This window comes from Anguilla rostrata, chromosome 14 (genome assembly GCF_018555375.3).
Source record: "Anguilla rostrata isolate EN2019 chromosome 14, ASM1855537v3, whole genome shotgun sequence".
Lineage (NCBI taxonomy): Eukaryota > Metazoa > Chordata > Actinopteri > Anguilliformes > Anguillidae > Anguilla > Anguilla rostrata.
This window is the reverse complement of record NC_057946.1, coordinates 1,809,976-1,824,314: the sequence shown is the minus strand read 5'-3', so window position 1 is coordinate 1,824,314 and position 14,339 is coordinate 1,809,976. Positions and strand designations below refer to the sequence as shown.

Genomic DNA, 14,339 nt, shown 5'->3' with positions numbered 1-14,339 from the left:
TTATTTTAAAACTTCGTAGTGACTTTGCTTCGATGAATTTATGGTTACAAATTGCACGGACAAGGGTAGTCTGGAGGATAATAGGAAAATGGATAACGCGGTCAAAATGATCCAGATCACTTCAATCCCTGTACATGTATGGAAATACGTTAATGTCATGCTTGTATGCATGTTTTAATAACTTTTAGTATACTAACAAACATTACTTTATAGACACACAAAGTAGAAAGCTTCACAAAAAAAAAAAAAAAAATTTAGCAGAGGATGGTTTCGATCCATCGACCTCTGGGTTATGGGCCCAGCACGCTTCCGCTGCGCCACTCTGCTTCACGGGACATAGAGTGAACAGATGGCTATATTATACATGGTGACTCATACAATTATGCTTATGTAGTAAACTAATAATCAGCGCTGTCGGTGTTCTGGTTGGGTTCGGCTCACGATGTGCAATGCTACCCAGCCAGCTAAACTACTTTTGAATGCCGCTCGGTGCAACTCGCTGATTAGTCCCTGGCTACGACCTTAAAACTTCACAGTCGAGGAGACAGCGGTCGTGTTTCCAAGTTGGAAAGTTTCGGTGGAAAGGCAGGACCGACTTTTAACCAATCATTTGGGCTCTTGTCAGGAGGCCGGGCAGTATTGCGTGGCGTGCGCCCCCTCGCCTTCTCCACTTCAGGATCCACCATGCAGCGCTTTATCCCGTTGACCATAGCACGGCACTGGGCTCTACGGAAGAAGCTCAACACACTTTGCCATCGACAGACAGCGGCCATGTCTACACTCCTCATCAACCAGCCCAAGTACGCCTGGCTCAAAGAATTAGGGCTGCAGGAAGAGAATGACGGTGTCTACAACGGGACTTGGGGAGGAAAGGGAGAGGTAAGAAGCTAAATCCAGATTAGCCGACCAGCTTTCTAAATATAAGTGGGAAGATGGCTGCAAGAAGTGTATCTTTCAACTAGGACAGTCCTGCAGCCGTAATTTACTGCAGGTAGCTGATCAGAATTCCGAAGTCCGTAGTTAGCCAACTTCATTCCCGTATTGGCTTAGCTTGCTAGGTGCTAGCTAGAGTGTGTTTCGTAATTAAATAGAGTGAGTTGAAGGCTTATGCAAATAAGCAAATATCATGTTAGCCCGCGAGTTCACTCGGTAGTTCAACCCCGTGAATGGTATTGACAGTTCACACACCACAACTTGAACTTGAAGTTCATATTGAACTACTGCGGAAATAGTTTGGTGGTTTTCATGAATGTACACGCTGCATACTTTGTAGCTAAAGAATGCAACGCGTGTTGCATTATTATTCGTTAACAAGCACGGTATTGGTAAAATCGTTTGACTTCATATTTCCGAATATATGCAGGGCCATGTGCAACTCGTGATGCAGAAAAAAGGGTGCTCGCCGTCGCAACAGTTCACAGGGGCCTCCGTACAGTTCGTCCGGATTTTTTGATCTGTTGGATTCGGTTAAATCTTCAAGTTAATATGTACAGTTATCGACCTGCATAATTTATGGTGGCCACGTTGAAGCAACCGAACAGAACGGGTTTTGTAAGTAAATTGTTAACTAAACTATTTGGCAGTCTAGCTGAAGGTTGTACAGTGACGGTAGATTTGCATGAGCACGTCTTTTTCTACCATTTGTCATTCAATGCCACTGCTTGCTGTAGGCTGCAGCGACTCCTGCTGGCTACTGCTGTTATTGAATGTTTATGCAACGTTTTACTACAGCATGGCTGTCTAAAGATGAAAACAACGGGCCTAAGTTGAGTTAGTTGGCGATAGCCATGTTGCCCCATCAGACAGGTGCATTCACACAATAATATTTTGTTTTTGTTGAAAAGTCGAAAAGGCAGTCGAAGTCGTGACTGATCACGACGGTTGCATCTGAAAGGGAAGCCTTTTTTCCACGAAATGTTTAGGCACCATCCTCAACTTCTCATTTACAGTCTTAAATTCAGTTTCTTGCTTCCCCGATTGAACCGTCCACTGATGCCATCTATTCTCTCATATCATTTCTCTGTGGTTGTTGTTTCCAGTCCTTTGTTCTGACCCACTTTTTAACTGAATTGGCTCAGATTATCTGAGGACATGGCAACATCTCTATAAGCATTCTCCCACCCAGACACAATAACTTCATAATTCTGATGACGCAGGAATTTAAATAATTCCATATGTGAATCTTTACTTGATAGTGTCCACTTGTTAAATTCGTTTTCTCATTGTTTATTATAACTTTAGAGGTCTTGATCTCTCTCAAACCACTTGGAAAATTATTTTTCACGGATGCAAATTATTTGTGAATGATTAATTTTTTCCAGAATGAATACTGCCTCCGAGTTGTCATGTAATCAACTTGATTATATATTATCCCTGAGTGAAAATAAATTTCATTGTATTCCCACAGAACAGTTATATTGTTGGATTTTTATGAAATAGATTTTAGATTTTAGCATTATAAACCAACCTAAGTACCGTTACGAAGCAGCATTTACTCAGCTATACAGTACCTATAACATTATTATCCCTAAACACTGTTATCTGTGCTTCTTGTGGTTTGGGTTTGGTATTATGTGCTGTAATGGCTGTAGGTTGTTTTGTCTGCCGTGCTAATAGATATATAATGAAACCCGATGTGATGGAGGTCTAAACGCTCGGTCTTTGTTCTGTCCAGGTCGTTACATCGCACTGCCCGGCTAACAACGAACCCATCGCCAGAGTCCGGCAGGTAATTCCCACAACCCCCCTTCTTCTCCCAGAATTCATAGGCTCTGTGTCACTGCTAGCCATAAATCACAGACTGTCATCTGTGTCTGACATCAGAATGTATAAAATGTGTTCTCTGAACCTAGCTTCTTAGAAAATGTCTATTTATAGTTGTCAATTTTTTTTTTTTCCTCACTGGATACTTGAGTTTTATTTTGAATGGTATGTTGAAGTGATGCTTAAAGTTTGTGTTTTCCTTGCAGAAACTAATAGTTGGAGAGCAGTAAAATGTATTTATTTGTTAAGAAAGCAAACAATAGTAAAGCTTGAGTATAGTTGTAATGGTTGTGGGTACAGACCTGTGCTTTTCCCATTTCTAAAGGCTACCCTGGCGGAATATGAAGAGACTGTTCAGAAGGCAAGGGAGGCCTGGAAGGTCTGGGCTGACGTGAGTACCTCCTCACCTGCTCACCTCCTCACCTGATTACCTGCTCACCCAGTGAGCCGTGACTCGTATGATCTGATCTGCTGTAGAGTTCATCTCACACATGCGTTCTGATCAACTGCAATAAATTCAAAAGCCATTATTCCCCAACCACCCCCCCCCGCCCAGCCCACACACACACACGCCTCTTTGGCTGATCTGCTGTTATATGTGTTGGGTGTCTAGAAGTACTGTAGTACTGCTTGCTATTGAATGCAGCAAAATTCAAGGCTTGATCATGTCCGTGATGCTTTTTCGGCTTGTGCAGATATCCCCTATGTTTCTGTATAAGTGCATATTCTCTTCAGAGAATTTCATAACCGTCACAAATTCAGCAACAACAGGGTTCTCATTCCCAAAGCAGAATGGTCAGAGGGAGGATGGAATGTTCAGCAGACGTAGCGAAACTTGATATCTCCAGTCCCTGATGTTCTTGAAAATGTTGGAATTCGGCCATTAAGACTGGAAACATCCTTGAGCTGGCTGTGTGAATGCTGTCTGCTTTCTTTATTTTTTTTCCCCTGCTAGATCCCAGCCCCGAAGCGAGGGGAGATCGTGAGGCAGATTGGCGATGCTCTGAGGAAGAAGATCAAAGTCCTGGGGAGCTTGGTAAGAGTCCCGTCTGTCTGCCTGTCTGCCTGTCTGTCTGCCTGCCTGTCTGTCTGTCTGCCTGCCTGACTGTCTGTCTGTCTGCCTGCCTGTCTGTCTGCCTGTCTGTCTGTCTGCCTGTCTGTCTGTCTGTCTGTCTGTCTGTCTGCCTGCCTGTCTGTCTGTCTGTCTGTCTGTCTGTCTGTCTGCCTGCCTGCCTGTCTGTCTGTCTGTCTGTCTGTCTGTCTGTCTGTCTGCCTGCCTGTCTGTCTGTCTGTCTGCCTGCCTGTCTGTCTGTCTGTCTGTCTGTCTGTCTGTCTGTCTGTCTGTCTGTCTGTCTGTCTGTCTGCCTGCCTGTCTGTCTGCCTGTCTGTCTGCCTGTCTGTCTGTCTGTCTGACTGTCTGTCTGTCTGTCTGTCTGCCTGACTGTCTGTCTGTCTGTCTGCCCACCCTGTCTGTCTGTCTGCCTGCCTGTCTGTCTGCCTGCCTGTCTGTCTGTCTGCCTGTCTGTCTGTCTGTCTGTCTGTCTGTCTGTCTGCCTGCCTGCCTGTCTGCCTGTCTGTCTGCCTGTCTGTCTGTCTGCCTGTCTGTCTGTCTGCCTGCCTGTCTGTCTGCCTGCCTGCCTGTCTGTCTGTCTGTCTACTTCTCTGTCTGCCTGCCTGCCTGCCTACTCTGTCTGTCTGTCTACTTCTCTGTCTGCCTGCCTGCCTGCCTGCCTACTCTGTCTGTCTGTCTGTCTACTTCTCTGTCTGCCTGCCTGCCTGCCTGCCTACTCTGTCTGTCTGTCTGCCTGCCTCTCCTGTCTGTCCGTCTGCCTGCCTGCCTGCCTGCCTGTCTGTCTGTCTGTCTGTCTGCCTGCCTCTCCTGTCTGTCCGTCTGTCTGTTGTAATAGAACAGTGCTGTTTACTTTACTGAGTCATCTTGCCCAGGAGTGCTGGCATTAACCTGGGCTCTTTACTGTGGGAGATAATTGACCTGATTATTTCATTCCAAATGTTTAAAATTCCAGCCTTTGTTTTAATGTGCAGCTTTAAAACAGGTCTGTCTAGAGTGAATGAAGATATTTGCCAATAGTTATATTAATGTCTGTTTGCCAGTATGTTTGGGAAGAATGTACTAGTGTAGGCCCTAATTGTGAGGTGAGGTGAAGGGCCTAATTACTGAGAAGTTTGACAAACAGGCAGTGTTTCAGCGGTAGGCCGTTGACGAGCTGCGATTCGGGGTCCTCTCGCCATGCTGACTTCATCGCGTTTCATTCCCAGGTGTCCCTGGAGATGGGGAAGATCTACGTGGAGGGCGTGGGGGAGGTGCAGGAGTACGTGGACGTCTGCGACTACGCCGTCGGCCTGTCCCGCATGATCGGGGGTCCCATCCTGCCCTCCGAGAGTAAGCCTCTCTGTAACTGTATCACGTGTGAGACTGACTGTGACTGTGTCTGTGATTGGATAATGTGTGAGACTGACTGTGACTGTGTGAGACTGACTGTGACTGTGTCTGTGATTGGATAATGTGTGAGACTGACTGTGACTGTGTGAGACTGACTGTGACTGTGTCTGTGATTGGATAATGTTTGAGACTGACTGTGATTGGATCGTGTCTGAGACTGACTGTGATTGGGTAATGTGTGAGACTGACCGTGACCGTGTTTGTGATTGGATAATGTGTGAGACTGACTGTGATTGGATCGTGTCTGAGACTGACCGTGACCGTGTCTCCAGGGCCGGGCCACGCCCTGATCGAGCAGTGGAACCCCGTGGGCGTGGTGGGCATCATCACGGCCTTCAACTTCCCCGTGGCTGTGTACGGCTGGAACAACGCCCTCGCCCTCGCCTGCGGCAACGTCTGCCTGTGGTGAGCGGCGGCCGGGGGGGCTGCATGGGCGGGGGCGGGGGAGGGGTGCGGGTGGGGGAGGGGTGCGGGCGGGGGTGCGGGCGGGGGTGACGTGTGGCTGACGTGTGGGTGGTGTGTGGGTGATGCGTGGGACCTGTGTATTGTCTGAATTGCATTTTTAATCATTTTTGGGCGAACTTTCTTACTGTTTTGGTGTAGACAAAAGTCTCTGGCCGTTTTTCTTTTTTTAAACCTGTCTCCAATCAGGAAAGGGGCACCCACCACTCCCCTTACCAGCGTGGCTGTGACAAAGTAAGTCGTTTAATCGTATCCATTCACAGTACTGTACCTTCATCGTACCCCATTTTAGGATTAATGTGCGTATGGCAACATTACCAGAGCCCTCTGCTAGTTCATTACATTGGAGAAGGCTACAACCCACTTCAACTACAAATCCATTTTAGCGTAAAGACTACACATTGTTTGTTTTTCTGTGTCTAAAAGCATGATAAGGTAGTTCACTTCCATTGTAATTGCTACAGCTGAAGGAATTCTGAACTGTACAAGTTCCCTAATTGTTTATTGATGTCACATCTGGTTGGCAGGAGACTTAATCCCAGATAGCCAGCGACTCCAGGCTGGATCTGCGTCAGTTCTGATCTGGCACAGATCCGGCCCGGGGCTGCTGGCTATCTCTGGTTAGGTGACTTTTTTGCAACTAAATCAATGATTGTAGAGGTCAAGATTTTACCCTTTGTCGTGACTGTGTATGTTTTTTTTTTTGGCAGAATCGTGGCAGAGGTTCTGGAACAGAATGACCTTCCCGGTGCAATCTGCTCCATGACCTGTGGGGGCGCTGACATCGGGTGAGTCCCAAACTGGGGTCTTTGTAGAGTATGTAGATCTGTGAATCCCCCACCTTGGCATCTGTCTTTGTGATGTCATAGTAAGGATGTAGCCCAGTAAACCAATCACGTCTCAAAAATGGAGGCTCTTCCCTCCTGAGAAGCTTGAAAAATTTTGAATGTCCTAGGTGGTGTCACTTCTATTGCGTGGTGTTGACCATACTGGGTGGTGTTGAAATGTACTGGGTGGTGCTGACTGTACTGCATAGTGTTGAACGTACTGGGTGGTGTTGGTTGTGCTGGGTATTGTTGAATTGTACTGGGTGGTGTTGATTGTGCTGGGTGGTATTCACCATACTGGGTGATGTTTGACTGTACTGGGTGGTGTTGACCGTGGGGTTACCTCCCCAGCTCAGCGATGGCGAAGGACGAGCGGGTGGACCTGGTCTCCTTCACCGGCAGCACTCACGTGGGCAAGATGGTGTCTCTGATGGTGCAGGAGCGTTTCGGTGAGTCCGGTCATTCCCCTGCAGGGCACCGGGTGGCAGTGTGGAGTCACGGTTAGAGAACAGGTCTGTACCACAGCCAGGTCCGTCCTTGAATGGCTTTGGTAAATAGTGTGTTTAAACAAAAATGTTGACACAGGAGAGGGTTGAACACCTCAGCTAATCTCATATACGTGATGAAAGAAATGGGTCTGTGACCTCTGAACCACACCTGTGCTCTGGTGACTGAAACTGGTTTTACTCTTCGCAGGTCGTCAGCTGCTGGAGCTCGGTGGGAACAATGCTATTATAGGTGAGGCATCTCCCTGATTATCTACTGCCATTTTTTAAAGTTATAGATCATGGATACTCAAATCCGGCCCTCGAGGCCAGCAGTGCTGCTGGTTTTCATTCCTCCCCTCTAATCAGGGACTGCTTTTACACCTGGGACACCTGGTGAGTTCTGGCCAATCAGTGGCTTTAATCGATCAAGTAACTATGGGGTACAAAAGAAAACGAGCAGCACTACTGGCCTGGAGGGTCAGATTTGAGTGTCCCTGCTATAGATGCTTACGCATGGCAGTGTAGTGTTACAGTGAATGGGCCACTCACTGCTTGTCAGGCTCCAGTGGTTCATTGCATTACATCACAGGCATTTAGCAGATGCTCTTATCCAGAGTGACTTAGAACTTTGTACACAGAATTTTACATTGCATCCGTTTATACAGCTGGATATATACTGAAGCGATGCAGCTGAAGTACCTTGCTCAAGGGAACTGACCTTTAGGTTAGAAGACCAGTTCCTTACCCATTGTACTACAGCCCTTAGTTTAGAGTGCTGAGTCCTTGCGTGCAGCCTGCTGACTCTGATTTTCGGGTGACCGTGTTTCAGTCTTCGAGGACGCGGACCTGAACCTCGTGGTGCCCTCCGCAGTCTTCGCTGCCGTGGGAACCGCCGGCCAGCGCTGCACCACCACCAGGAGGCTGGTGAGAGCCAATCAGCCGCTCGCTCTCCCACGTCTGACCAATCACTGAGCCAGAACACTCATCTCAGACCAATCGTCAGCATCCGTTACTCATCAACACCCAAGTCTCTGACCAATCACTGACCAGTGTCACTGTCAGAGGCAGATATGCGCAGCAAAAGCATAACAGCACACATTCTTACGTAGTCCTGTTTATACTAACACCCCAGGGCCCTTTACAAGGCCATTTTAATGAAGATGAAAAAGCAGCATTAAGAGTTAGCTGAATGTGTGCCACACAAGGTCTTCAGACCTTATTTTAAAGAGCTGACTGTAGATCTGCCTCTTCTGTCTCTGATGCGTATTCTGCAGCAGGTGTGTGGAAACGCGGCTCTCCTGCATGGGGTAGCAGTCAAAACAGGCGCAGTATTAATGTAGTAGTGTAGTAGTGTAGTACTGTAGTAATGGTGTACTGTAGCAGTAATTAACGCTGCTGTGTTTTCAGATGCTGCACGAGAGCGTTCACGATGAAGTGGTGCAGAGGATAGCCAAGGCCTACAAGCAGGTCCGCATCGGGGACCCCTGGGACCGTAAGTACATCACCCCAAAACCAGACACTGGGCCTGGTCTGGGTCCAGGCCTCAACCCCAGAACCAGCACCTGCAGACACTCAATGAATGAGTGAATCCCACTGCCGCTGATTATATCTCAGTGCTGATTGCTTCAGGGAGGTGACGTGTGTAACGTGTGTGTTTGTCTGTGTGTGTGTGTAACGTGTGTCTGTGTGTGTGTGTGTGTGTGTGTGTGTGTGTGTGTGTGTGTGTGTGTGTGTGTGTGTGTGTGTGTGTAAGTGTGTTTGTCTGTGTGTGTGTGTGTGTGTGTGTGTGTAACGCGTGCCTGTATGTGTGTGTGTGTGTGTAACGCGTGCCTGTATGTGTGTGTGTGTGTGTGTGTGTGTGTATGTACCGCCTGTCTGTGTGTGTGTGTGTGTGTGTGTGTGGACAGCCAGCACGCTGTACGGACCCCTCCACACCAAGCAAGCCGTGGAGCAGTACAAGGCGGCCATCGAGAAAGCCAAGCAGCAGGGAGGCACCGTGGTGTACGGGGGACAGGTACTGTATATAGCGCCTTTCATCCCTTACAGCATCCTCACCGCTCTCTGCAGCACAGTGCAGTACCTATAATAATAATAATAACAATAACTTGGTGTTATTTCATGGTACATCTTTCTGTATCTAATGTAACCATGCACAATGTTAGAAAATACAAAGAATTGATCACTTGGTGATTCATGGAAGCTGTTTGTATGAAAAATCGGCTGAGGTAGGAAAGCGCGAGTTACTGAGCCAGTTAAACCAGGAGGGGGCAGGTTTGGAGACCCAGAGCAGAGCCCCCTCCTGTCTGTGGCTCTGCCCTAACCCTAACCCTAACGCCTGCACCTGTCCGCCAGGTGATGGATCGTCCCGGAAACTACGTGGAGCCCACCATCGTCACGGGCCTGGCGCACGACGCCGCCATCGTGCACACGGAGACCTTCGTGCCCATCCTCTACGTCCTCAAGTTCAAGGTCAGAGGTCACGCCCCAGCTGACACGTCCGGACTGGAGCTGAAACGCTGAAATGTGGTTTAATAACTCCTTTTCTCATATAAGCTGTTTGCTGTGGGAGGTGTACAGTAGCGTTGCATAAGTGTGAATCAGGTTAATGACAGGCATAACCTGTGTTTATGTTGAGAGTGGGCGTGGGCTCGATTGTGATTGGCTGATGTTTAGTGTTTTGTTCTTGGCTGTGATTGGCTGGTGATTGGCCTCCTGAAGCTCCTCCTCTCCCCCACAGACGGAGGAGGAGGCCTTCGCCTGGAATAACGAGGTCAAGCAGGGGCTGTCCAGCAGCATCTTCACCAAGGACATGGGCCGGGTGTTCCGCTGGCTGGGGTGAGAGGGCAGGGGGGCCGGGCCGGGCCGGGCCGGGCCGGGCCGGGCCGGGCCGGGGGGGGGACAACAGGCGCTTAGGCTGTACAGGTTTAGCACTGCCTGGGGTGGAGAGACACAGACCAACAGAACTCAAGACTGAGAACTTTCTGTGGCAGCTTATGTTCCCTCAACGCTCTGTCCGCGTTCTGACAACGCTCCGTCTACGTTTGCAGACCCAAGGGCTCGGACTGCGGCATCGTGAACGTTAACATTCCAACCAGCGGGGCAGAGATCGGAGGAGCGTTCGGTGAGTACGCGCTGCCGGGGTTCCTGACCTCTGACCCCACAGGTATCACACCTGCTACACTGGTCTGTGTGTGTCGGTGTGTGTTACCACTACAATCTCCGGTTCACTGGGAAGTCACACGCAGATGTTAAATCACTTATGTTAGTGACACCTTGTGAAGACTATGCAAGCACAATGGCACAGAACAGAGGAAAGGACACCCAGAATTCTCCAAAATTCTAAGTCAGCGTTCTAGAACTCCACTGCTCTCAGTCACCAGTAGTGTTTGTGACATCATCAGCATTAGAATGTTCAGTTAAGAACATTCTAATCACAGATTTGTGATCTCGAGCCTTAAAGGGTTAAATCCATCAAGACCAAAACTGTAATGTAAAATGCACAATATCAGGGGGACACTGTTCCATGAAGGCAAACCTGTGCGGTAAAACTATGCATGTGTATAAAATGCAGTGTAGAAACTGAAACTGTGCACATGTACGTCTGTCTGTCCATCTGCGTGTGTCTGATGTTCAGGGGGGGAGAAGCACACAGGAGGAGGTCGTGAGTCTGGCAGTGACTCCTGGAAGCAGTACATGAGGAGATCAACATGGTGAGTAACGGCTCAGCACCTCCCTCAGTGCCCAGCCTGCGCCTCCCTCTTCCCCCTCAGTACCCAGCCTGCTCCCCCCTCAGTACCTAGCCTGCGCCTCCCTCACCCCCTCAGTACCCAGCCTGCGCCTCCCTCACCCCCCTCAGTACCCAGCCTGCACCTCCCTCACCACCCTCAGTGCCCAGCCTGCACCTCCCTAATCCTCCTCAGAACCCAGCCTGCACCTCCCTCACCTCCCTCAGTACCCAGCCTGCGCCTCCCTGACCCCCCCCTCAGTACCCAGCCTGCGCCTCCTCACCTCCCTCAGTACCCAGCCTGCGCCTCCCTGACCCCCTCAGTACCCACCCTGCACCTCCCTCACCCCCTCAGTACCCAGCCTGCGCCTCCCTCACCCCCTCAGTACGCAGCCTGCCCCTCCCTCTCCCCCTCAGTACCAGCCTGCACCTCCCTCTCCCCCTCAGTACCCAGCCTGCGCCTCCCTCACCCCCTCAGTACCCAGCCTGCACCTCCCTCACCACCCTCAGTTCCCAGCCTGCACCTCCCTCACCACCCTCAGTGCCCAGCCTGCACCTCCCTCACCTCCCTCAGTACCCAGCCTGCGCCTCCCTGACCCCCCTCAGTACCCACCCTGCACCTCCCCACCCCCTCAGTACCCACCTGCACCTCCCTCACCCCCTCAGTACCCAGCCTGCGCCTCCCTCACCCCCCTCAGTACCCAGCCTGCACCTCCCTCACCCTCCTCAGTACCCAGCCTGCACCTCCCTCACCCTCCTCAGTACCCAGCCTGCACCTCCCTCACCCCCTCAGTACCCAGCCTGCGCCTCCCTCACCCCCTCAGTACGCAGCCTGCTCCCCCTCAGTACCCAGCCTGCACCTCCCTCACCCCCTCAGTACCCAGCCTGCGCCTCCCTCACCCCCTCAGTACCCAGCCTGCGCCTCCCTTACCCCCTCAGTACCCAGCCTGCGCCTCCTCACCCCCTCAGTACCCAGCCTGCACCTCCCTCACCTCCCTCAGTACCCAGCCTGCGCCTCCCTGACCCCCCCCTCAGTACCCAGTCCCCACAGTGGACGTCTGTCAAAATGTAAATTTAAAAAAATAAAGCATCGTCTGACATCGTGGGCCATCATGCATTATATCAGGTTGTGTCCCAGGACTGCTGGCAAAATTCTTACATTACACAAATGTAGTCCGCGATTAACAGAATATTGCGTAGTAATAATGGATTAAATGTATGTAGTGCCTTTCAACTGGTTGGCTCAAACCACTTAACAGTGAAGTGGGGGGGTTCACCTTATCCACCACCAATGTGTGGCACCCCCCTCCTGGGTAACGCAGGACCGCCATTTTGCACCTGGGCACTGGCGATCATATCAGCTGAGGCAGAGCGGGAGGGAGTATCACTGATGTCTCCTAGAGTCTCCCAGCTAACCGAAAACGCCCTCACCGTGTAGTGCCATATTGTTATAACACTGAGAGGACATTCCAGCAGCATTGTGAGGACAGTGTGTGTAAGCTGGGCTGTCACGGGGACTGTGGATGAGGCCCACCTGTGACAGACCGCACTAACGACCCCCCTCTTCAACAACAGCACCATCAACTACAGCAAGGACCTCCCATTGGCCCAGGGAATCAAGTTTGAATGAAGAGGAGCCGCGACAATGCCTGCGAGCCACCAACAGGGGGCAGCACACTATTATTAATTCCACAAACCATAATGCACAGGAAATCGAGTAACAGATAAACACTTACTGTGAACAAATTTTGTCGGGGTGGCAGGTGACTGCGTCATGAAACTATGCAGAGCTGGAGCGGACAAACAGAATAACCAATTTCACAATGAGAGTAGGTCAAGTCAGTGATTTTTTTTCCTTCAATGAGCATCATGGTTAAAACCCAATTCCTACAGTGAAACTCATTGCATTGAATGCGATTTGACAGTTAGGTCTGCAAAATAGAAATCAATCGTCCCCTTGTGTTTGTACGGAAATACTGGGAGCATAGCAAAGGTCAAATAACTAACCAGCCTAACGGTTAAACATTCTTTCTCTGGTAATTGTACCTTGTGTGTGTGCTCTTTATAAATAAATCTTGCCTTATTTTGCGCAAGTGTGTGCTTCCTCTTTTCAAAAATGCGTAAACACTTGATTGGCGTGTACAACATTTTATATGTCTCGTGGGGACCGCTCTGGCTTGATGTGTTTTATGTGCTGGAAAACATTTTACGCCCCTTTGTCAATAAACCCCATAAAACCGCCCCAAGTGTGGACCTCTGAAGGGGACGTTCAGAAGAGTTTTGTGGAAACGAGAAGGCGTCCATCATCGTTAAAAAAAGATTGACTCGTGCGTGAAGTCTGACCAGATTCGAGCCGTGTACAACCGAATTCGTACTCTGACGATTCTCAGTGCGATCCAGTGCATCCTGGGATTGTTTTCGGTCTGCTGATGGGATATTTAGGGTGGAGGCTGGCGTGCAGCTGGAAAGCACGGTCCCAACTGGGGGGAGGGGGGAGGAGGGGAACACAAACTGAGTGGAAGAATCTTGCGCACGCTGAACCCGATGCGATAAAGCAGGGATCTCAAACCCAGATCAGGGAGGGCCGCTGTGTCTGCTGGCTTTTTTTTTTGATGCGTTTGATGCTGTTAAGTGCTTAATTTAAGTCATTGATTGGCTAAAGAGTCTGCACACCATTTCGAGCCTACTCCTGGGGACATGCACGCTGTAAAACATGCACACGCATACACACACTCAAACACAAGCACACGCGCACACACGTGCGCATTCATATACACATACATGTACACACACATACACTAAGACATACTAAAACTTAAAACACACACACACGCATACATATACACTGTAAAACCAGCACACACACACAAATCATATGCACACAGGCTTATCACGACCTTTACCCTACATTTTTGTGTGCCCTGTCCTCGTTAGTATAGTGGAGAGTATCCCCGCCTGTCACGCGGGAGACCGGGGTTCGATTCCCCGACGGGGAGAGCACCTTTTCTTTGTGCCTTTCTACTGGTTGGCTCAAACCGCTTAACAGTGAAGTGGGGGGTTCACCTTATCCACCACCAATGTGTGGCACCCCCCTCCTGGGTAACGCAGGACGGCCATTTTGCACCTGGGCACTGGTGATCATATCAGCTGAGGCAGAGCGGGAGGGAGTATCACTGATGTCTCCTAGAGTCTCCCAGCTAACCGAAAACGCCCTCACCGTGTAGTGCCATATTGTTATAACACTGAGAGGACATTCCAGCAGCATTGTGAGGACAGTGTGTGTACGCTGGGCTGTCACGGGGACTGTGGATGAGGCCCACCTGTGACAGACCGCACTAACGACCCCCCCCTCTTCAACAACAGCACCATCAACTACAGCAAGGACCTCCCACTGGCCCAGGGAATCAAGTTTGAATGAAGAGGAGCCGCGACAATGCCTGCGAGCCACCAACAGGGGGCAGCACACTATTATTAATTCCACAAACCAGAATGCACAGGAAATCGGGTAACAGATAAACACTTACTGTGAACAAATTTTGTCAGGGTAGCAGGTGACTGCGTCATGAACTTGTCCACAGCTGGAGCGGACAAAGAGAATAACTAATTTCACAATG

At 49.9% G+C, this 14,339-nt stretch overlaps 1 protein-coding gene and 1 non-coding gene across 2 annotated transcripts; both read left to right on the top strand.

Moving 5' to 3' along the window:
* Positions 1–437: 437 nt before the first annotated feature.
* On the top strand, positions 438–12,813 carry aldh7a1 (aldehyde dehydrogenase 7 family, member A1). Its single transcript, XM_064307157.1, has 18 exons — positions 438–879; positions 2,675–2,728; positions 3,089–3,154; positions 3,719–3,799; positions 5,041–5,164; positions 5,497–5,629; positions 5,876–5,920; positions 6,397–6,474; positions 6,865–6,962; positions 7,210–7,251; positions 7,831–7,925; positions 8,409–8,493; positions 8,909–9,015; positions 9,354–9,470; positions 9,739–9,836; positions 10,049–10,122; positions 10,636–10,711; positions 12,301–12,813. The coding sequence occupies exons 1-18, from the start codon at positions 685–687 to the stop codon at positions 12,353–12,355; spliced, it is 1,623 nt and encodes a 540-aa protein (XP_064163227.1). The 5' UTR covers positions 438–684; the 3' UTR covers positions 12,356–12,813.
* An 836-nt stretch (positions 12,814–13,649) lies between these two features.
* Positions 13,650–13,721, top strand: trnad-guc (transfer RNA aspartic acid (anticodon GUC)). Its single transcript has one exon. It is a non-coding gene; the product is annotated as a tRNA-Asp (tRNA).
* Positions 13,722–14,339: the final 618 nt, after the last annotated feature.